This window comes from Drosophila ficusphila, unplaced genomic scaffold, assembly GCF_018152265.1.
Source record: "Drosophila ficusphila isolate 14025-0441.05 unplaced genomic scaffold, ASM1815226v1 contig_414, whole genome shotgun sequence".
Taxonomy (NCBI): Eukaryota; Metazoa; Arthropoda; class Insecta; order Diptera; family Drosophilidae; genus Drosophila; species Drosophila ficusphila.
In genome coordinates, this window is record NW_025064328.1 from 3,920,257 (window position 1) to 3,944,563 (window position 24,307).

The 24,307-nt window shown below is 44.9% G+C and overlaps 2 protein-coding genes across 2 annotated transcripts; one reads left to right on the plus strand and one right to left on the minus strand.

Moving 5' to 3' along the window:
- Positions 1-126: 126 nt before the first annotated feature.
- On the minus strand, positions 127-9,565 carry LOC108101336. The gene is made up of 8 exons (XM_017205646.2): positions 2,177-9,565; positions 2,074-2,116; positions 1,845-2,020; positions 1,361-1,787; positions 968-1,212; positions 860-902; positions 645-796; positions 127-586 (listed from the first exon to the last, which is right to left on the minus strand). Exons 1-8 carry the CDS (start codon positions 2,397-2,399, stop codon positions 141-143), a joined length of 1,755 nt encoding a protein of 584 aa, XP_017061135.1. The 5' UTR covers positions 2,400-9,565; the 3' UTR covers positions 127-140.
- A 105-nt stretch (positions 9,566-9,670) lies between these two features.
- Positions 9,671-23,883, plus strand: LOC108101311 (epidermal growth factor receptor). The gene is given in 7 exon segments (XM_017205616.2): positions 9,671-10,823; positions 18,367-18,589; positions 18,891-20,065; positions 20,311-20,443; positions 20,512-21,751; positions 21,753-22,523; positions 22,525-23,883. Coding segments are annotated over 7 exon segments (4,272 nt in total). The 5' UTR covers positions 9,671-10,531; the 3' UTR covers positions 22,963-23,883.
- The last annotated feature ends 424 nt before the right edge of the window (positions 23,884-24,307 follow it).

Consider the following 24,307-nt stretch of genomic DNA (forward strand, 5'->3'; position numbering starts at 1 on the left):
GTGGCGAGTTTAAATACTTTGCTTATCAGTTTGCGTTTTTATGACTTATTATACTTATATATTTAAAAAAAAGTTTATTTAAAAAAAGAAAGAAAGAACAAGTATCAAAAACAATAATACAATACGCAATTAAAATAAGTTTAAAATGAAGAAATGAACTCAAGTTTTGAAGTATTTTTATCTTGACTGCGAACGACATCCACTATCCAGTCCAAATGGGCCATGACATTTGTAAAGACGGTGGGATAAGTGCAGTTCTCGGCCCCAAAGCTAACGATTCCGAACTGGATTACAGTCTCACGGTCACGGTCAATTTGTATGTTGCCGGTCAAAGGACCGCCAGAGTCGCCTGTGCAGGAGCCGCTTTTATCTCGTCCTGCACAGATGTGTTCCCGGCCAATGGTCACTTCGGGATAAAACTTAGAGCACTCTGCACGCCGATGAAGGTGAAGCGATGTCCATTGCAGCGTTTGGCTAAAGTCACCATCTTCGGTCTGACCCCAGCCGTATATTCTGAATTTTCTCACCATATCTTCAAGATTTCGATGACGCGGGTCCAGCAGCAAACAAATCGGTCTGATGTGAGCTGTGGAAAGGGCGTTTTAAAACCAAGTTCTTTCCTTGGAAGTAGATTAGTTTTTCACCTGTAAACTTCACCCTTTTGGCCAGTCTTAAGAGACATATATCGTGCCTTAACTCCGTGTAATTCTCGTGTTGATAGGATTCATCGACTTCGAACTCCTGGACCACTGCACTCTCCTCCGTCCTTAAATGATATGCGCCCAATCTTACTTTCCTGAATATCCCACAAATAGTTAACATTATCTGATTATTGTGGAACATTTGTTGTATTACTCACAGATTACCGGCTAACAAGCAATGTGCGGCCGTCAGGACAAAGCCTGTAAATTAATATATCATATATAGTAGGTATGTTATGGTTTCCATTTCAGTAATTATAACTTACGATTTGTAATCAATGTGCCGCCACACTTTAAACCCTCCTTATTTACGATCATCGCCATCCATGGAGTTGTGGATTCTTGAGCTTCATGACCATTCACTATCCTTGCTGAGCCGAGGTTCCGTTGACAAGATTCGTCAAGAAAGTTTGATGACTCTTCTCCAGATATCTTTCCTATACCGAGAAGGAACATCAGAAAAGCGTATTTTGCGTACATCATCTCCAAGCAATGTCGACAAACTGACTGCCTTTAAAATAAAAGCGGAGAGCGAAGTAAATAAGAACTTTGATAAAAGCATGTGCTTCTCAAAAATATCCCCTAAAAGTGGAGCAAATATACTATATATTCATATTTAAAGTAAATGTTATAAGTGGGAGCTTTAACTTATGTAATACCAAGGCATATAGTAGTACACTCGTGGGGTTTGAGATCCTCCCTGTCGTATGGTATTTGCAATCCAGTCAATGTGGTGCATGACATTCGTATACACCCCCACCTCTCTGCAATCGTAGTTTCCGTAGCTGACTATTCCGAACTGAACCACTCGATTGACTCCGGAAATGGGTAGCATGGCGGATATTGGCCCGCCGGAGTCTCCTGCACAGGTACTCGAACTGTAGTCTCCGGCACAAATGTGGGACATATCCACTCTGTATCTGTACTTGGCAGAGCAGTAGGACCGATCCACTTGCGTTAGGGTGGCGGTCCTCAAAACATTACTTGCCACTCCCAATTCGGTGGTTCCCCAACCCACGGCAGTCAGAGATCGGATGTGGGCCAATGGATTGTAGTTGGTCAGCAAACAGATTGGTTTAATGAAGGCTAAAGAAAAGTAAGTTGAGGGGTTAGTGACCCTGATGGTATTAGGTATTTACTTACCTGTATAATGTACCGGGGTAACCAGTCGAAAGAGAGCAATGTCATTTTGGGAAAAGTGCACGTAGTTGGGATGAGCTATTTGTGCGTCCACTTGGACTCCAATTGCATTTGGCATGCAGGCTTTGGTAGAGCAATCCGTGATGGTAGATCTGTCGAACTCGCCTAGGTAAACCATTCTATTGAAGAATTATAAGGGGATTAGAGGTCCTTGAAGATTAAATTCACTCACGTGGGACTGTAACTTCTGCAATGTGCTGCACTAAGCACAAATCCTGTCAACCGTAATTTATTATTAAAAATTCTATAATACATTTTGTAATACAAATACTTACGGTTTGTAATTAGGGAACCACCACACATAATTCCACCGCTGATCAGTGCCATCCATGGGTTGCCAAAAATATCTGCCACACGGCCATTGATGATCCTGCTGCTCTTAGTGCTGGATCCCGAAACTGAGACTCCACAATCGGGCTCCAAATATGAGACATGTGTTTCTCCTATACATAATTTCAGTACTGAAAGCAAAGTAAAAAAACCTGCGACGATCTTCATGGCATCGGCCCCTTGAAGAGATTAAATGGCCAGGCTCTGCGGTTTCGTTATTCTGAAGTAAACAGAGATAAGTCGCCAACGCGCATCTTTTGCGACTTTTCTAAAGTTCTTTTATATGAAACAATTTAAAGTAGATTAGCGAATATTTGATTAATTAGCTTGATACCAAAAAAAAAGTCCTCAAAATAAATATTGTTTTTTATTGACAAGCGTTGATAACCTTTGATATCTGAACAATATTTTTGTTTCGCAAAACATAAATCTGGCCTCTTATCTTTAGTTTGCAGCTGGGGGAATTTTTGAGGGGAAACAAAGACCCAGTATCCCCACAAATTCCCCCTATTTATCTAGCTTTGCTTGTGTGAGTGTGTGCGTGTGTGTGTGTGGATGCTGAGCAATCGTTTCTTTGGAAAGAGAGTTAAGAAAGATCGGTGTGTGGGTTTGCCAGCTTGCCAGTTAGCCAGCATCTTGTTCTCCGTTCTCCGATCTCCTCGATCTCTCTCTCTCTCTCTCTCTCTCTCTCTCTCGTTTTCTCGCTGGCCAAGTCGAAGCTTTGGTAACCAACGGCCAACGTTGGCTGCTGCTGCTGTTTTGTGGCCCAAACCTGTTTAAGTTCGAAACTCTGACTGCACACACTCTGAAACAAACAAAAAAAAAAAAACAAAAACACACACACAAATCAAAAGGCGAGATAGCAACAACAAACTCAGAAAGAAATAATCATTTTCATTTGAAATAAGCAAATAAGCAAATGAGCCGCAAAAAATGAATAGCATTGGAATTTGAATATTCGAATTGGAATGTTTGAACTTCGAAGCAGAGGTAAAGATACGAAATTAATTTTCTTCTAATTATGAGAGCTTTGTTTGTATTCAGTGTGTGACAAGCAGGCAAAATCCAGCGATTTTGTAAATGAGGTTTTTATGGTTTTGTTCTGAGGGGCTTTAAATGCCAGCCAAACGTTTACTCACCATCCAAATGATGGAATGTATCTAGATAAATGCCGATAGGCTTTAAATGACTTGTGGTATTTCTGGGTTTACAATGCTTAATGTTAAGGTTTTCTAAATATTTATTTAGAAGATGGTAAATACAAAATGTAAACTTATTAAAATACAAGAAGTAAAATTTTATAAAAAAGGTTAATTCATTTTTTAAAGGCCATAATAATATATCGAAAATCTTAAAAACGAAAAAGTTGCAAATTCAATAAACCAATTACAATTGCACATGCAACAAATTAAAGCCTGTGGACCTTGACTAAATTGCCTTATTGGCTCAAGGGAAATAATACGCTAGCCATCACTAATCGGTAGTGGATCTGGATTTCTGGATTTATTGACCTTGCCGGGGCTGCTGCCAAGTGGGGCGGCCCTCGGATCTCGGATCTTCCAAGCTGCATGAATCCTTACATTTCGGAATGCGGCTGTGGTCGCCTGATGTTGCTGGTGCTTATGCTGCTGTTGTTGTTGTTGGTGTTGCTGGTGTCAACATCGGCAACATCGAACAGCAACAGGCAACAGGCAACAGGCAACAGCAACAGAAACAGCACGTTCGTGGTCTTGACTTTGGAACTGAGGCTGCGGCTCTGTCGCCGCACGTACAACAACCATCTTACATAGCCGCCGATTAGCCAAGGTAACAAACGAAGAACTGGCCCAGACCCGACTCACATCCAAAATGAGCTATCTCACTGCGCAAATCTTTCACTTCTTCGTCGTCGTGGTCTTCTGCTGTTGTTGTCGCTGGCTTTTAAGGGCCTTCCAGGCCTCCAAGCCTGCCATTTATCGCAAATGCATTGTGGCAGGCCTTCTCCACTCCACACTGCCACTCCACTCTGCTGCACTGCTGCACTCCTTTCCCTTCCTTGCCTTTCCATTCCTTTCCATTCCATTCCACTTCACTTCCATTCCTCCCGAGTGCTCCATCTTTGTGGCTCGGCTTTTGTTTCATGCTCCATGGCTAATGGCACGCAGGCTCCACAGGTTGCCGCTGTCGAGTGTTGTTGCAACATGCTGTTGTCGACGGGCGCCCTGCTCTCCAAGGTCCAAAGGCAAACGCCAACCCAATCGCTGCAGAGAGAAAAAAAAACGAACTAAAATCGGACAGAAATTTGGGGTTTTTTTCGGGTAATTAATTAAATAAATTTGGTGTTAAACATTAGTCAACTCTGACATTTTGCCCTTCGCAGCTTTATCAATTCATTCAAATATTAAGTAAACAAAATGTACAACTTTTTTCGATTCCCATTCTTGAATCGTATTTTTTTGTGAATAACATAAAATGAGTCATAATAAGTAAATCCCAACAACCTAATTCTAAGAAAAAATAATGTATACGAGTACTTCCGACTTAGTATTATAAAGTTTATTTGGGTCAACTAACTAATGAACAACAATAAAAATTAATTGTTTTGTATAATATGCAACACAAGATTGTGCTATCAAGAGTATACAATTTTGTCAACAATTTAAGTGGTTTTTTATACTACACCTGATACTAAATATTGCGATGGAAGCTTTATCAATTCATTCAAATATTAATTAAACAAAATGTACAACTTTTTGCGATTCTCATTCTTGAATCGTATTTTTTTCAATTAAATTAAAATGAATTAAAATAAGTAAATCCCAAAAATTGACTTCTAAGAAAAAATTAATTTATACGAGTATTTCCGACTTAGTATTATAAAGTTAACCCAAATAAATGAACAACATTAAAAATGAATTGTTTTGTATAATATGCAACACAAGATTGTGCTATCAAGAGTATTCAATTTTGTTTGTAAACAATTTAAGTGGTTTTTATACTACACCTGATACTAAATATTGCGATGGAAGTCTTTTATATAGAAGACGAACTGAGATTGCTGGCTTTTCTCTGCGTGGAGCACACGTGTGCGTGGCTAAAACGTCCGTTCCTCAAATTCTCGTCGCGCTTATCGCCGCCAGAAGATTCTCTCTTTCTCCGGAGCTGCTTCTGCTTATCTTCTGACCGGAGTGGCATTCACTTCGTGCTCCGAGCCCGGATTAAATTTAGCAAATCGAAGCGATGCGCTAATTGAACTTGTTGTTGCCGTGCGCTGCCAAAATGGCCGCCCAACAATGTTGCTCGCTGGCTTGATGGACCATAATTTACATTTGGCGGCACAAGCCACACATTGCAAATGCTCGACAGCCTCAACTAAAATACATATTTTTTGTGAGTATTTTTAGGTCGAGGGTGGAGGTGCGGGGGAGGAGTACTCGGACCCTCGAACTGAGTTCCGCCGAAAGCTCCCCAGCGACTTGGCCGCTCATATTTCACACTTCACGACAAAACGATTAAACTCGCAAACAATCTGTTATTGGAGTTGTTGCAATTATGTTTACAAAGACATTAAAAGGAACGAAAAGCGAACGGCGAAATAAAAATACGAGGAACACAGAGCTAAGCTCAAAAAAAAAAAAAAAACTCGAAATCGTTCCGAGAGACGTTGGGGCACTCTTTCTGTATTTTGTATTTCGTTTCATCGTTTTTTTTTTCCAGCTTGTTTTTGTGTTTTTATTTTGAAACGTGAGTCGTGAACCAACACAGTAGACGACGGCGACAATCAATAAAAAAAATCAGTAAAAAGCCCAGCAAAACCAAAGGCACTAACAAAAACAAAACTCTTTATGCTAAAACGATGAGATGAGAAGTCAAAGTTTCTGCGTATTTGCACGCCTGCCTTTTTGGTTGGGGGTTAAAGTTAAAGTTAAAGCTGAAGCTAAAGTAAAGGCTTTGCTCGATCTGGCGACCAATTAGCCGGGCTGAATAGGAGGAATGCCACTCGGCGCTGCTGGCCCTAAAGAGCCATCAAAGCCAAATGTGCCGCATCATGTTTTGGGGCCCCGGCAATTAGCTTTAATTCTAAGCAGCTTTTCACAGCCATGTGACAAGTTGAATGCTGATGAAGCACAACCGCAGCCGGAATCTGATCGATCTATCTATCGTCTGTATCGAGAGATATACCCTTTGCCAAGGTAATAGTCTCGGCCAAAAGGGCCCAGTAATCCAATTACGCGGATTCAGGTGTTAGGGCTGGCACGCGTTTGAAGTTGGCCAAAATGAAGGCGACACAACTGCTTAATTCAGAGGTTATTGTCTTGTTTGCATAAAATCTTTTGTAAATATTTTCTTAACACAAAGATTACTGGGGAATTCTTTGAAAACAACCTAATGATTTTATAATGGTTGGGGAAACTTTGGGTAAACTATTAATAGCTTGGCAAAGCCAAACAGCTTGCCAATTTTGTCGTATTTTTAGAGAGGTCATTATATTGTGTTTAAAATATTGGGGTATCAAATGACAGTCCAATGATTTATATAACATGTAAGCATGCAAACAAGTTAATTGGAATATTAATGTTCCAAAATCTTTAAACAGTCAAATATTCATAAAATTAATTTATGCTTTTAAATTTAAGAAAACACTAAATAAAGCATTCCTATTTATTACTTCTTGGATATACATATTGCTATTTAATATTTCACACATTTAAGACGTTATAGCTTCGCTAATAAAACCAATATTTTGCCTGTGGTATGTGAAAACCTTGGTAAATATGCGAATTTATCTTAAGTCGCCAAGGTTTCTTTAAATAGCCTTTAAATGTAATATTCAATATTTTCTTCGCAAATAAAGGAATGCAGCGTGGTGGTTATGTATTGAGTACATATGTATGTATTTATTTTTCCCCTTGTCGAGCATCATGTGCCAATGTGCAACACTTCAGCCGCACAATGCCACCAATTCGTTGCGCCCTATGGGCTGGAGCATCCCTCCTCGGGACGAGACACTTGAGCGCCTCCTGAGCCGATCTTTTGTTGCTCTTAATCTGCGTGGCACTTGAAAGTAACGCCTCGACTGCGACTCCCCGACTTCCAGACATCGATGGTGATGATCACGATGATTCCGATGGATCCGACAACCTGTAGAGCGGCCAGGAATCACTTCAAGGGTCTGCTTCTTCGAGGCTTTCTTTTGAAATAGGAAAAACCCGAGGAGATCATAGGCAGATGGAGTGGAGTGCTGTGCTGCTGGAGTGGGGGAGTTACAAATAAAAAACAAAAAGTAGAAAAAAATCAAACATTTCTCCTCGCTTGGCATTTTGTACGCTCGATCAAATGTTTATGAGTGTGGGTCGGGGCATCTCGGCATCTTACACCTTTTTAGAGCGGCGTTTACCTGTGGATCAGCTCGGTGGTGGAGTGGCGGAGTGGCCCGAAGTGGTTTCGGAGTTCTCAGATCGTTCTCAACTCGATGTTCGGGCCTGTCAGTTGCATGGCTCTTCGATTTTGACAGATGATTTCGTACGGGTTGGGCACTGGCCCTTTTGATTGAGGTCTCCTCCCCAGACGGACGGCTATTAATACGTTTGATTATGGCTGCGGATCGAAGATGGTAGAACGAAGAACGCAGAACGGCGCTTTCCCCGCCCCGAATACTCGAGAAAGCCAAACGCTTTTCAATTTAAATGTATTTTCATGCTCTTAAAACAAAGCGCCGAGCGAGACAATGCAACGCCTCTCGAGAGTCGCAGCGTGGGATTCCGAGATTCGAATGCGGCTCTCGAGTTGGTTGCGCTTTTCCACCGATCACCGAGCCACCTTTTGTTCCCTGGCAAAAGGTCAAAACGGTTTTACCTGCCGTAACAGTGTCCTTTTGGCCCATTTTGTCCCGCGGAGCACATGGCGCAGGCGTAAAAACCCCGATTTCTTGTGGGTTGCAGTCGGGAACAGGTGAAGAGTCCCGGAGATCTTGGATCTGCCCTAACAATGTTGACAACGCTCGAACAGATATCGGATTTTTTTCTTTCGTTTTTTGCCAAAAGACAATCGATGGCCCACGCAGGCTCGGCTCACAGATACACGGACACAGATGCGGGCACACAGATACAGATACAGATGCAGAAATGCTGAGATCTTGAGTGCTTATATGGCAGCATTGCCCACACACACACACATGCACACAAATACACTGTAGGCCAGGTGAGAGAGCGGTGATCGTTTTACCTGAGCGTTTTCAAATTCGCCGCAAATCGGGTGAAGAAACAACAACAACAACGAGCGACACTAAACAACAGAACGACCAGCAACAACAACAATAGTGCCAAGAAATTGGGATATATACACAAGATCTTACCTGTGAGAGAGCGACCTGCAATCGATGCGAATCTTAAATGCCCTTGCGCATCTGTCGGAGTTAAGATGCTGCCGGATTATCCCCGCATCGTTTTTGCCATTGCTATTGGGTATTCGGGTATTTCGGGTATTTCGGGGGAGGGGGAAATCAGGGGATTGTTCTTGAAGTGCCTACCTATGTAACAATACCCTCCTGTAAAGTACACAGTCAACAAGTTGCTGTGCTTTGCAGCTGGCGCCTAATCTTAAAGTCCCAACTAAAGAGGTGTTCCTATTTTCTACCACTGAGGTCCGCACTTTCATTTAAAAAAAAGGAACAAAATATTTTTTACTTATGTATAATCGAGAGTCGATTCAACTATTTCTTATTATATGTATATTATACAGTATAGGGATCTATAATATAAGAAACTTGGAAAAATCTGACATGAACAGGGGTCAAAATTTTGACCATCTCCAAAATGAAAAATTTTAAGACACATTTTTAGGGAATTCAATTACAACCGTTTTGAGGTATGTCACCAAAATGGACAAAGTTACTATTCAAAATAGTCAGATATTATTTGTGTGGTTATCTGATCCAAGAATAATGATACCTCTAAAATGTAGCACACATTTAAGGATATACCAGGTGATAATTGCGCACTTTCAGATAGCGTTTCATTTGTTTCTGGGGCACTCTGTGTGGTGTTTTTTCTGCATTTTCCAACGCAATGTAGAGCATTCGTTGGCCAGAAGAGGTTGCCCAACGTATCTGGCCGTATCACTTCGTATTACGCTGACTTTTTAAAACGCTGCTACGTTTACGATTACCTGTGGATGCCCCGCCGTGAGTGAGAGTGGGAGGGCCATACTGCGAGTGCGAGAGAGAGAGCAGTCTGCAGCTGTGCCTTGGCTTGGCTATTGTGAGAGCCAGAGTTTCTGGCTCTGCTTTTATTTTGACCTGATCTGCGCTTGAGATTTCGCCTGCCAGCCGCTCACCTTTACATTTCGTTTTTACCTGTGGCCGCTCTCTTCGCCGCACAAGAGAGAGAGAGCAAGACACCGGGGAGAGAGAGAGAGCAGCGCAGAGAGAGAGTATCTTTGCCTTTGGCTTCGCTTTTGGTTTCAGTCCCGAAAAAAACTTGTTGCTGCGCAGACGCGAATCGCTCGGCTCGAATCCTTGGCGATATCTTTGCTCTCGATCGCGGCGATTGCTAATTCGACGGTTGTGCTAATCGAAATACCGAGAAATCGCAATCCGCAAAAACCTCGAAACGGGTGTAAAACAAGTGCTTTTCGGCTATACACTTATACTATACGTGATTTTGTGATTACCCTGCTAATTGGCAGCGGTGGCTCAGTTCGAAAGATGGCCAAGAGTGTTTGTGCAAGTTAAAGTCTGCGGGGGCAACACAATTGCTTAGAGCAATTACCAAAAGCTGCGCCTGCGCACACCTTTCTAACCTCAAAATCATCGGCGGACTTCAAGAAGCTGAAAAATACATCTTAAAAATAACACAAAAAATAATAAGAAATATATATCCGAGTATATATATATATATATTAAAGCCTTCGGACGACTCTTGTGGCTCGTAATGTGAAACTGGTTCCTACAACACACACACAATCACGCGTTGGCAGACCCACTCGAAAACACACACGCACACACAGTGAAATGTAAACACCAATACAGTGGCAAATTGCAACGACAACAGCTTAAATACAAAACAACAGCAACAACAACAACAAGAAACGCAGTGAAAGAGTCGGAATAAAATTTATGAAAAAATTGTATCTTTGGCACGCAAAGCTGAGTGAGCAAAAAAGCAAAAATACAAAGCGAAAAGAAACGGCCAAAAGTAAACCGCAAGTTCACGAAAAAAAAACACAAAAAAATAACCCCTATGACGTCAGGGGTTATAGCTTGGAAGAGGGCCTGATTCATCCCACTGTACCGCCCACAACCACCATCCACCGCCCACAAAATGCTGCTGCGACGGCGCAACGGCCATTGCCTGCCACTTTTGCTGCTGCTCCTGGTCGCCTGCATTTGCATTTGGCCCGCTTCGGCGGCCCGCGATCGCTACGCCCGCCAGAATGGTCGCCCCCGACACCAGGATATAGATCGCGATCGGGATCGGTTCGTCTATCGGAGCAGCTCGGCCAGGGATCGCCAGCGGGGCGGGGCGAACTTCGCCCTCGGCTTGGGACCCGGTGGCATTACCGTTCCCACCAGTCTGGAGGACAAGAAGCCCAACGAGTTTGTCAAGGGAAAAAGTAAGTGCACCACCGAAGGATCTACTGTATTCCATCCATCCGTCTTCTTCAAAGAAAAGAGGGGACCCATCTATCACAATCTGTTTATGTAGATCATCTGCCTGCCTGCCCATATATCATCAAGAGCCAAGTCGGCCCAAATATGGCCACCGTATCACCTGAAGTCTTGATTTAATAGTGTTATTTTTGTTTCTGGGGTTTTCATTTTGGTTCCAGCGATATGCTGTCGGTTATCTTATCGCCGGTGGGCTCTTGTTTTTGTTTTGTTTGCCCCTTATGCTGCATTTTGTATTTAGCTACGTTTTCGACTGCATTTCGTATTATTTGGTCTTATCGCTACCCTGGGAAAGTCAGTTATCGAGGGGTAGACGGGAATTTAAATGAAATTTATATGTTAAATTGTATATTTATTGGTGTATATTTATTATTTTTCTCCAAATAATAAAATTTTGCTATATTATGGTTTGTATTCTTATGATTACTCCACACATTTATTTGTACTCCTGCTTTAAAAGCAATTTGAGTTGTTATATTTACTATGGCAAAATATCAAGTATACGCCAGGGTATCTCATAGTCGCAAAAACCCCTTCTGCCCGTTTTTTACCTGCCCTTTGCTGCTGGTCTCACCTGCCCTGTGGCTCACCTCTTGACTTGGCGCTGGCTTAGTCAAAGAGTCTTGTGTGCACTATCGCCCCCTGTTTTAGTTTTTTTCATTTTTTGGGTTCCCCCACCGCCCTCCATCAGATATCACGGCAAACAGCAAATACCAGAACACACTGATTAGCCAAGGAGAGCATTTCGTTATGCATTTCGTAATGTCAAATGTACAAGGTAAAGCGTAGTTAGTTAGTGTTAAAGCCGCCTTGCTTTTCCCGCCGACTGCGTGCACTTTTCCCCGCAGTCAGCAGAAATTTGCAGCAACTAGCGACACAATTTCCAGCTAAAAATGGCGACTCGACTTGTTGACTCTGCAATTGCCGAGGTTTTCTTGGCACGGTTCGGCTGTTGGTTGTTCGCCGTTGGAAAATTAATATTAATATTCACGTTCTCGATCTTTTGGGCTGGCTGACTGTTTGAACAACCATTTGGCCACAATTTAATGAACTGCGCTGCGTAGCGTAGCTGGCCGTGTCTGTTTGCACAATACTTTGAGGCAAATGTTTGCATTAGCCGGGCAAACAAAAATGTGAACAAAAATTGAAAAAGGGAGGCGCACAAAGGCCGCCCGTCGATATCCAGCATTCAGTGATCTTGTAGCTGCAAATTAATAACTGAATGTGCGCTTTGTGCGCCAGCAACTGTGCAAATATTGATAGGAAAACTTTGGCTAGGGGCCATGCTAATGGCGGCCTACAACCGCATAGCCGGATATGTGGATATCTGGCCAGATAACAGAGTTATGAAACCGATAATGATCCCCGATCCCCTCTATCTCCCCTCGATATTCGTGATGATTATAACTCTTTTTTTCGCACAGACGATCGTTGACACAAAGCCCTTTTCCGCTGAAATTGTTCGAGTTGTTTGCACTCTGTTGCTGCCTCGTTGTTTCTTTATGACCATAAATAAGCACAGCTGCGGCAAATATGCAAATAAATGCTAGAGAAAAGCCTGCCGCAAGCTGCACGTGCAGGCGAATTGAAACCGTTAAAAAAAAATCCAACGAGGGGGTTGAGGAACCCGAACAACTGGCATTTGTTGTTGACGTCTTTATAGCTCGAAAATATTCAATGGGTTATCAAACATTTTTCCGTAGAATTTCTCCGTTGGTTAGTTATTCTAACTACTGCAATAAATTATTGCTTGATTTTTACGAGTTACTCGTTTATTATTCTTACTATTTCTACTTTTACTATTTAACTACAATTTTAATAAACATATTTTATTGGAACTTTATTTTTATTTTAGTGTTTCATGTTTATCATCTTAAAGATTAAAGATTAAAATATTCAAAGAATTTATGGTAAACAGTATACCAATACTCCTAAGTTTTCTTCTCCAAATCTGCGGCTGGCTTAAACCCACAACTTTAACCACCCACCTCCCCCACCTAGATCCCATCACACACACACACTAAGCCCATCTCAGGGCGGCATGAGTGTGCGTGCGAGCGCTTGAAAAACCGCATTCCACAGTGGGTCCAAGTCCGAGTCCAACCAGCATCCCGGTCCCCCTGAAAAACCCCCATTTTCCAGCTAATTACGGCGTCAGGCACGCGCTGCCTTTGCCAGTGTGTGTGTGTGCGCTTTGCATTCTTCTATGATATTTCTGATTAAGCCATCATATCAAAGAAATAATGGCCAAATTGAACAGCGAAATGATCGGAGCTTGGCTTTCAGCTTTCAGCTTTCAGCCAATGCTGAACTTTAAGGCCTGGTCTGCGGCTGCAGTCGTTGATGCATTAGCGTTGCATTTACTTTTAGCCGTTCAACTACTTCCAGCAATTTTGAGCCCAAGTCGAAATACTGGTTTTCTAAAACCCACACAGATGCACACACACACACACAGAGAAGTGAGAGCCGAGAGCGTCTGAAGAGGAAAGAGCATCTCGAGCTGCTGCGATTGCGCAGTTTGTCGCTCACTTGTTGATTGTTTCCAAAGAGCTCCGTGCTCTCTGCGCATTTTTGTTTGGTTTTCCTGGACCCAAAAACAGTTTTCCTAGATTACACAGAAAAAAGAACAGAATTCGGATTTATATAATTTAAATTATTATACAACTCAAAATATAGTTTTACAACTCTAAAGCTTAAAAATATGTAGAGAACAACTTGAGGTTCTGAGAAGATTCATTGTATAACACAATAACTTCTTAAAAAGTATTCTAGATCTGAATTATAATTTTTAACACTTTTCTTAATCTTTAGCCATAATAATAACAAATTATATAGTAATGCTTTGTTGTGTATTAACTAAAATCAACCACACATGGCATGAAAAACCATATTTTTTCCCATGTTGACTGTTTTGAACTTTTGACTGCAGTTCGTTCGAGTATCTGCCTCCGCCTTTTTTTCTTTGCCTCTTTTTTCTGCGTGTGGGCGTTCGATTTCGAAAAGCAGAGTTAAAGCCGAGATTGAGTCGGTCCTCTGCCCACGAATTGCTGCCTTAGTTGCCGCTGAAATCGCTTCTGAGACCTCTCCCCGATTTTCTTTTCCGTCTCGCTCGCTGGCCGTTCTATGCCTAAAAATAGTTGCGAATGCGAAAATTCAAAGCCAGGCAGCAGACCAAAAATGGCGCCAGGGCGTGCTCATTAAGCCAGAGCCAAAGCAAAAGCCAGAACCAAAACCAAAGCTAAAGCTAAAGCAAAAGCCAAAAGCTGCATCTCAGCCCAGTTGGGGGTTTTTCGCTGATTAAGGGGGACTATCAGAGGGGAGGGGGGTTCGGATTCCAGAACAAAGAGTACTGGCAACAGCGCAAACAATAAGCTTATCTAATCCAGGCATTGCTGTTGCTGTTGCTGCGGCTGCGGCTGTCGTGCCTCACGACCTGCGCCCAATTGTTGTTCGAAACAAAATGAACGCGCTTCGAACACGAAAACCCGAAAGCAGAAGATGCTGATCATCAAGGCGATCACGAGGATCAAGGGAATGGAGGGGCAAGGAGGGGGGAATCCAGCCAGATGAGCCGCCACAAGGCATCAGCATCGCCATCATCTCCAGCCAAGAGCCAAGAGGCAGCAGCCGCCTTTCTGTGCCCCTCTCTGTTTGCTGCATCTTCGCTTCGTGTTCGTTGCCTGATTTGCCTTTGTCCGGCCACTGAAAGAAATTAGGGGTTGCCCATCTCTATCTCTTATCTTTCAACATCTTCACAATATGTTTTCTTCTGCAATCCATATGGGGATGCAGTATCTGAACATATGATCTCGGGAATTGAAAGATAATTTATTACAACTGAAAAGGTTCATTGAACTTTTTATTATTACTTTATGGTAACACTTCTTAAAATATAATTTTAGATGTAAAGGTATCAACAATATTTTTTTTACCATTAAATTATTTAAATAATTAGGTAATTCCTTAATTTCTCATTTGAAATCTTTAAAGTTTGCTAACTCATTTTGTGAAATATTACTCTTTTGGAGGTTACATTTTTGGCAGTCTTTGTTTCTTTTTTTTTGGTCGACGACAGTCGATTGTCGGTGCTTTGTTGTTGCTGCCTGCAAATTTGTTATGCCAAGCTGAAGATGCGCCTGCGCTTGCAGCGTTTTCTGGTGAAGATGGCCCTGTCCCCCCAGCCACTCCCCTTCCCCCTCCCCTCTCCTCACTCCCCTTTTAAAGTTAACCCACCACCCGCTGCAGTTGCGCTTATTTGCCTTCGCCTTCGTGACGCCACGACGCGAGCATAGAACACTGTGGCAATAGCAACGGGCAGCCAGCAACGTTCAACACGAAAGAAAGTTGCCGCAACAGCATTCTGCGCAGCGAAATAATAAAAAAAATCAGAAGAGGGAAAAAAATCAGCTTGGAGAGAGAGGAAAATTGCAAAATCCGCGCACGTAAGCGTCGGACTTGGAGACTCTGGCTCCGATCCGTTGTTAAGCCCCTCTGCAAAACCCCCCTGCCACTCCCCCTCCCTTCCCCTCTCCCACCTCCCCTCTCCCCTAATGAGCTGCGTGTTTTTAATGGCCGCGCAAATGAATTTATTAAGCACTTTTACACAATTTCATTGTAAAATAGGCGCGTGCCGAGCCGCAGTGGACTGAAATTGTCGCAAAACAGTTATGAATTATTTATGTGGGGAACAGAAAAGCAAGAGAAAAAAAAAAACCAGAGATAGAAGAAATAAACGTACCGATCGCATTGCAATTGCCGTCTCGGACGTTAATCTATGACACCTTGCGATGCGGGCAGCTGCATCTGCATATTATATTGGCGCCGGATCGACAGAAACTTTCACCAGCGCCACACGGATCAGATCAATGTACTATACTACCATACTTTACCTGTTCATCAAATATCTCCGAATTCACATTGATTGCCGGCGGCATTAACGGACAGGCATTGCCCGATAATTTGATCGAATGGGTTAACCAGTCGATTTCGGTGATCGGGGGCTATCTAAACGCTGAGAAAACAAAGCCAGCCTAATGCCCTTTTAAATCTTTTGTTAGAGTACAACTAAATCTAGACAATTCTTGTTCTTCGTGTTGCCGCGGGCGAGGGTACACAAAAATGTTGCCAGCCATCTGGGGTCTTGGTTTTGGGTTTTCGTTATTTTTTGCTTTTTCGTTTTTTGTTTTTGGTTTTCGGTTTCGGGCCATGAGTTAAAAATCTTTTTCCACGAAATGAAAAATACAACAGATCGGAGGAAAGGGGAAGGCAAAGGGGGGAAGGGGGGGGAAGGTGAAGAGCGCCGAGAGCGGTACGAACGTGAGCAACAAAAACTGTTAAGTGCGCAGAACCGGCTGAGCGAGTCGGGTTTGGTTGCAGCGATGATCTGGCCAGAAAGGCAGGGGGATCGTGGAGAGAAGAGGGAGAGAGAGGGGGAGAGGAGGAAAACGTCAAGAACGTTTTGCGTCTAGGCCAGAATCGGGGGAAAAACTTTGGGGTCCAAAAGTCAAATTGCCGATGGAAAACCAAAAAGAATCGATTATGCAGTCTTCTGGCTTTTCTCCACTTCTGTTTCCATCATCTTAGGGGAAAAGGCAAACAGCAGCAGCAGCAGCAGCAGCAGCAGCCGCAGTTGAAGATGGAAACAAAAACAATATTTAGAAAGTCAGCGGAGTTAGGTTTGGAATGCGGTTGCCTATTAATCAGTACGTCGGTTGATGATGATGGCCCAAGGGGCGACGAAGGGCGATCCAGCCGATGGAGTCGTGTGTGTTGATGGCTTGGCATACAAATCGATAAACAAATAAAGCAAATACAGTAAATACAGCAAATACAGCGAAAACAGCGAATACAGCGATTTTCCAGAAGCTCCAACTCTGCGCTTGTGTTGGTTGATTAATCTCAGCGTCGAGTTCGTTGCCTAAGTCTTTTGTTTTAATGAGCACATCATGAATTATGACTTTGATTTGTGCTGCGACTGCGACTGCGACGGCGACTGAGTCTGAGTCTGAGTCGGCCACTCATTAATGTTGCCACACTTAGCCTTAGCCTAAGGATTACAAATTAGCCTTTTTGTGGCGGGCGTGTCGCTTTGGCCGCGAAGAAAAATCGCAAATGCCTTCGCCACGCTTGCGATTCCCGATGCCCGATGCCCGATTCGCGATTCGCAAGAAACCCGAGTTGAAAGCGTTTGCCTGGCAGGGAATCCGCCAGTTGGTTGTCGTGGCTTAAGTTTCAGGCCTCGAACATGAAAAACCTGGCTGATAAATTGTGCGCGATAAAGCCCAGTCGAGAGGAGGCGACTCGACTCGAGTCGAGTCTCGAGTCTTGAAAAGGGTTTCGTGATGTCCGCCTGAGAAATGAAGGCTGATTCTGATGCTGCTGCTGCTGCCCAGCGGCAACCTCGACCGAAAGCGGAGAAAAAGAAAAACAAAAAAGGGAAGGGGAAGGGGAAGGGGGAAAAATAATACAAACAAAAACGGGCAGAGAAACAAAGCTTAAGAATTTGTACGAAAATTTTTGCGCTTCGATTGGCGCAGCCGCTTTTGATCAGTGTCCAGCGACAAAGTCGAGGTCCCAGTCGTGGCCTCACCTTCGCATCCACATCCACATCCACATCGACATCCATATCCACATGGGCTCCTTCCTTTCGGCGGAATGCATGGGACGCATATCTGGGGGCATTTAACTTTTTCTTCCCATCGCCAATGGAATTTCTCCCTCTTTCTGGCGACAGAAATATTTCTGTCTCTGGTTCGCTCCTCTTCATAATTATGGGATATTTGTTCGAAGGAAATCGATAAAGTTTTTAGTTGGCGGACATTTAGTGGCAGCCATTTTGTGTGTAATTAGTTGGGTGCCCTGCCCCGTGGGTTTCGTTTTTATTTTTTCTTCTACTTTTTCATATTAGGTGGGTGTTGTCTAACTCCAACTCATTGTTGGCACATGGCACACTTTCGCGGCCCACGTGTATTATGGTATATGCATGACTCTGGTCCGGCCCACGTAGCCCTTTATTGCTTTTCTCGGAAGAATCTCCGCATATGAAGTTGTATCTATCGGATGCAAATCAATGAAGTTGTCCCCGAAGATGCGGCTAAAACAGGTCGCTGACTAATGATAAGAGACCGTCTGGGATGAGAAGCGAGACTGCGTGGGCCGCTAATTATTAAAAACGCCAACTGGCATCGAGAAACACTCGCCCACTGGTTTTTGCCTCGGTTTCTACCTCATTTTACTGCTTCCGAGCCAACAAACAAACAGAAACGCTGCGGCAAAGCTATTTCCGTTTACGATCCGAAGTTCGAATCGAAATTAATTTCTCAAAACTGTCCGACAATAAGTCAACACCTAACCAACCTGGTGGGCTGTGGTTAATTGGACAGTTTAGGGTCACTGGCGACACTGGCGACCCGAAAAAACAAAACCCATTAGCCCGCATCAACACCCACAGTACTACAACGATTTCCCTTTCTTCCGCTCTCTTTGCAGTCTGCATTGGCACCAAGTCCAGGTTGTCGGTGCCCTCGAACAAGGAGCACCACTATAGGAACCTCAAGGATCGCTACACCAACTGCACCTATGTGGACGGGAACCTGGAGCTCACCTGGCTGGCCAACGACAGCATGGACCTCAGCTTCTTGGAGAACATCCGGGAAGTCACCGGTTATATTCTGATCAGCCATGTGGATGTCAAGCATGTCAAGTTTCCAAAGTAAGTTGAAAACACCAATCTCAACATCCCTTAGTAGCTTTTTTACTTAGTAATATTTTTTCAATCTTAAACACACTATGAGGTTGACAATTGTTACGATTCTTAATCGGATAAGAAAAGTATCAAAATAGTACAACATTTTAATAGCATGAAATATTAAAGATTGAAGCAGTTCTTTGATTTTATTGAATGCTTTACTGAGATTTATAACTTCCATATTAAAGTGACAAGCTCTTAAAATCTTTATTTAATTAAGAGACTCCATCAGACTTTAACTGATATAAAACCTTTATCCTTATAGGTTGCAAATCATCCGCGGTCGCACCCTCTTCAGCTTGGCGGTGGAGGACGACAAGTACGCCTTGTTCGTCACCTACTCGAAGATGTACACCCTGGAGATTCCCGATCTGCGCGACGTGCTGAACGGCTATGTGGGCTTCCACAACAACTACAACCTGTGCCACATGCGCACCATCCAGTGGCCGGAGATCCTGTCGAACAACGCGGACGCGTACTACAACTACGACTTCACGGCGCCGGAGCGCGAGTGTCCCAAGTGCCACGAGAGCTGCTCGAAGGGCTGCTGGGGCGAGGGCCCGAACAACTGCCAGAAGTTCAGCAAGCTGACCTGCTCGCCCCAGTGTGCAGGGGGTAGATGCTACGGACCACGTCCACGGGAATGCTGCCACCTCTTCTGCGCCGGCGGATGCGTTGGCCCCACGCAAAAGGACTGCATCGCCTGCAAGAACTTCTTCGACGAGGGCGTCTGCAAGGACGAGTGCCCGCCGATGCGGAAGTACAACCCCACCACCTACGTTCTGGAGGCCAATCCGGAGGGCAAGTACGCCTATGGAGCCACCTGTGTGAAGGAGTGCCCCGGTCACCTGCTCCGCGACAATGGCGCCTGTGTGCGCAGTTGTCCGCTGGACAAGACTGCCAAATCCGGGGAGTGTGTTCCCTGCAACGGACCCTGCCCCAAAACGTGTCCTGGAGTCGCCGTTCTGCACGCCGGCAACATTGAGACCTTCCGCAATTGCACGGTTATCGACGGCAACATTCGCATCTTGGATCAGACCTTCTCGGGCTTCCAGGACATGTACTCGAACTACACACTGGGTCCGCGCTACATCCCCTTGGATCCCGAGCGACTGGAGGTCTTCTCGACCGTCAAGGAGATCACCGGCTACCTGAACATCGAGGGCACGCATCCGCAGTTCCGGAACCTCTCGTACTTCCGCAACCTGGAGACCATCCACGGTCGCCAGCTGATGGAGAGCATGTTCGCCGCCCTGGCCATCGTCAAGTCCTCGCTGTACAGCCTCGAGATGCGCAACCTGAAGCACATCAGCTCGGGCAGCGTGGTCATCCAGCACAACAGGGACCTCTGCTACGTCAGCGACATTCGATGGTCGGCGGTCCAGGAGCAGGCCGACCAGAAGGTCTGGGTCAACGAGAATCTGAGGGCAGATTTGTGTGGTAGGTACCTTTAGAATTAGAATATTGGAATTCAAGATCAATAGTACCAAATGCATCATTTGATGGATTGTAATAATATAAAATCAAGTTATCCTGTTTGTTTAACTTGATAGTTTTTTAATATCTATTAAAATTAAGAAGTAACTTTTGAAGTGAATTTAATTGTCTAAACTTCAATGACATATGTTAGTTTTCCTTTGATTTTTTCAACCTGTATCTAATCCTCTATACCTTATCCTTTTCAGCCAAAAACGGAACCATTTGCTCGGAACAGTGCAGTGAAGATGGATGCTGGGGAGCTGGCAGTGATCAGTGTCTCACCTGCAAGAAGTTCAACTTCAATGGCACCTGCATAGCCGACTGTCGTAATATCTCAAAGTAAGTTATACCCTTAATAAAATGTACTCAAACCAAATAGCTAACCAATTTACTTCAACTCCTTTTAGTGCCTACCAGTTCGATAACAAGACCTGCATGATGTGCCACCCGGAGTGCAGAACGTGCACGGGCTCGGGAGCGGATCACTGTCTGGAGTGCGTCCACGTGCGGGACAACCAGCACTGCGTGTCCGAGTGTCCGGCGAACAAGTACAGCGATGGCGGCATCTGCCGCGAGTGCCACGCCACCTGCGAGGGATGCACGGGACCCAAGGACACCATTGGCATGGGCGGCTGCAAGACCTGCAATTTGGCCATCATCAACAACGATGCCTCCGTGGAGCGCTGCCTGCTGAAGGACGACAAGTGCCCGGATGGCTACTACTGGGAGTACGTGCATCCGCAGGAACTGGGATCACTGAAACCGCTGGCTGGAAAGGCGGTCTGCAGGAAGTGCCACCCACGTTGCGAACTGTGCACCAACTACGGATTCCACGAGCAGGTCTGCTCCAAGTGCACCCACTACAAACGCAGGGAGCAGTGCGAGGACGAGTGTCCTGCCGATCACTACACGGATGAGGAGCGGCGCGAGTGCTTCGAGTGCCATCCGGAGTGCAAGGGATGCACCGGTCCGGGTGCCGATGAGTGTTTAGCTTGCCTCAACTTCAAGCTCTTCGATCCCAGCGAGGCGGGTCCCTACACCAATGCCACCTCCTTCAACTGCACCTCGAAGTGCCCGTCGGAGTTTAGGCATGTCAACTACCAGTCGCTCTCCATCGGACCCTACTGCGCCTCCAGTCCGCCGAGGAGCAGCAAGATGACCGCCAACCTGGACGTGAACATGATCTTCATCATCACGGGCGCTGTTTTAGTGCCCACCATCTGCATCCTCTGCGTGGTCACCTACATTTGCCGGCAGAAGCAGAAGGCCAAGAAGGAGACCGTCAAGATGACCATGGCTCTCTCCGGCTGCGAGGACTCCGAGCCACTGCGTCCCTCGAATATTGGCGCCAATCTGTGCAAGTTGCGTATCGTAAAGGATGCCGAGTTGCGGAAGGGTGGAGTCCTGGGAATGGGAGCCTTTGGTCGCGTGTACAAGGGAGTTTGGGTGCCAGAGGGCGAGAACGTCAAGATCCCCGTGGCCATCAAGGAGCTGCTGAAGTCCACTGGAGCGGAGTCGAGTGAGGAGTTCCTCCGCGAAGCGTACATCATGGCCTCCGTGGAGCATGTGAATCTACTCAAGCTCCTGGCTGTCTGCATGTCCTCGCAGATGATGCTGATTACCCAACTGATGCCACTGGGTTGCCTTTTTGGATTATGTGAGGAACAACAGGGATAAGATTGGCTCCAAGGCTTTGCTCAACTGGAGCACTCAGATCGCCAAGGGAATGTCCTATCTGGAGGAGAAGCGCTTGGTTCACAGAGACTTGGCTGCTCGTAATGTCCTCGTGCAGACTCCCTCGCTGGTGAAGATCACGGACTTCGGTTTGGCCAAGCTTCTTAGCAGCGATTCCAATGAATACAAGGCAGCTGGCGGCAAGATGCCCATCAAGTGGTTGGCTCTGGAGTGCATTCGCAATCGGGTCTTCACCAGCAAGTCGGATGTGTGGGCCTTTGGAGTGACCATTTGGGAGCTGCTGACCTTTGGCCAGCGACCACATGAGAATATTCCAGCCAAGGATATTCCGGACTTAATAGAAGTTGGTTTGAAGCTGGAGCAACCGGAGATCTGTTCGCTGGATATCTACTGCACATTGCTCTCCTGCTGGCACTTAGATGCCGCCATGCGACCAACATTCAAGCAGCTAACCACAGTCTTTGCCGAGTTCGCCAGGGATCCTGGTCGCTATCTGGCCATTCCTGGTGATAAGTTCACTAGGCTGCCTGCCTACACGAGTCAAGATGAGAAGGATCTCATTAGGAAGCTGGCGCCCACTTCAGATGGAGCTGAGGCAATGACGGAACCTGATGACTACCTGCAACCCAAGACAGCTCCTGGTCCAAGCCACCGAACGGATGCCACCGACGAGATACCCAAGCTGAATCGCTACTGCAAGGATCCCAGCAACAAGAACTCCAGCGGTGGGGGATGATGAGACCGACTCCAGTGCCCGCGAAGTGGGCGTGGGCAACCTCCGCCTCGATCTGCCAGTGGACGAGGACGACTACCTGATGCCCACTTGCCAACCGGGTCCGAATAACAACAACAACTCGAACAATCCCAACCAGAACAACATGGGCGCAGTGGGCGTGGCCGCCGGGTACATGGATCTCATCGGAGTGCCCGTGAGTGTGGACAATCCGGAGTATCTGCTGAATGCCCAAACGCTGGGCGTCAACGAGGCGCCGATTCCCACGCAAACGATTGGCATCCCGGTGATGGGAGTGCCAGGCACCATGGAGGTGAAGGTGCCGATGCCGGGAAGTGAACCCACCAGCTCCGATCACGAGTACTACAACGACACCCAGCGGGAGCTGCAGCCACTGCATCGGAATCGCAACACGGAAACGAGGGTTTAGAATCCTTCGAGGAGAAGGAGGATCAGCGATAATCTTGCCAAGTGCCTTTGGAAGCCATGCGGAATTTGCCTTTGCTGGCTGTTATCTTAGAGATAGGAGCCCGTGCGCCTGTACAAAGCCTAGACCGACCCATAGATTTGTATATTACTACCGATATTACTCTCTAGTGTACTTAGTGACTCCCCTTCCCCTTCCCCTTCCCCACCCATTGTATCGTATCTTTGTGTATACTTCTCTATCCTGTAGCCTCTAAAGGATTAGTCAGCAGGGATCGTCATCGCGATTCTGCGCTTGTAGATTTCATGTAATTACGAGAACAAAACACCGATAGTGCATTTCGTAGACGCCTCCGATGCGGCCAGGAATCATTGAGTGTCCTTTCGCAGGATCAGGCTTCGTCGGAGGGCACACACTAAGCTAATTACTTCTCTTGTACTTCTAGTTAGCCGTAGCCTTAGCCTCTTTTAGCGTCTAGTTTCCAACTGTGATATAGTTTTTACGAACTCGAACTAAGGACTTTTAATACGATGAACAAATCAAACGACTCGACACACACAGCTAAGCAAACATGGAAAACACTATAGTAGAAAAACTAATCATACCGATGTACCGATCTTATGCAATTTTAGGCCTAGTTTCAAATCCCAAGTTTGACAATTAAATCCCGAGCGTGCCATGCATCGATCGATGCAAATCTCCTAAAGATTTCGAATATTTTGTTGGCACACTAGCCTGTAAGCGAATGCCCAGCCGATGGATCAGCGATTGAGCGGCCAAAAGCTGGCAACGAAATTCTAAATATCGACCATTTGCCAAGTGCGTTATGCATACTGACTAAGTTAACTTTATTTAAACTAGACTATTTACCTATATGTGAATATATATATACACAAATAAAATTACCTTTCAATAAATTCAAAATGAATTCTTACTAAATGATTGGGCTGTTCAAATAAGTATGCTTCAGCGTTCCGAAGCTTATGGAGTTAAACTTTGGGGAATTTTGTTACTTTTCAGCAAACCCATTTTTTGAATATTTGGAAATACATATGACAAGACATGGATTGTCCCAAAATGTACAGTATAAATCTAGGAAATAGGTATACTAAATTATATAAAATAAACCAGAACAATTAAAATTGTATCATACTTTTGGGAGCTTATAAAAAACGTGCTGTTTCTCATGCTCATACATTACACATTTTCACTAACATTTGGAGCATACTTTAGGGAACAGACATCACATGATAGATCCTTCCAAAGCTTTGATTGCTACATATGCAGATGACATTGCAGTCATCTACAATTCCAGATGTCGGAGGGAAGCAGCAAATGGAATACAAGA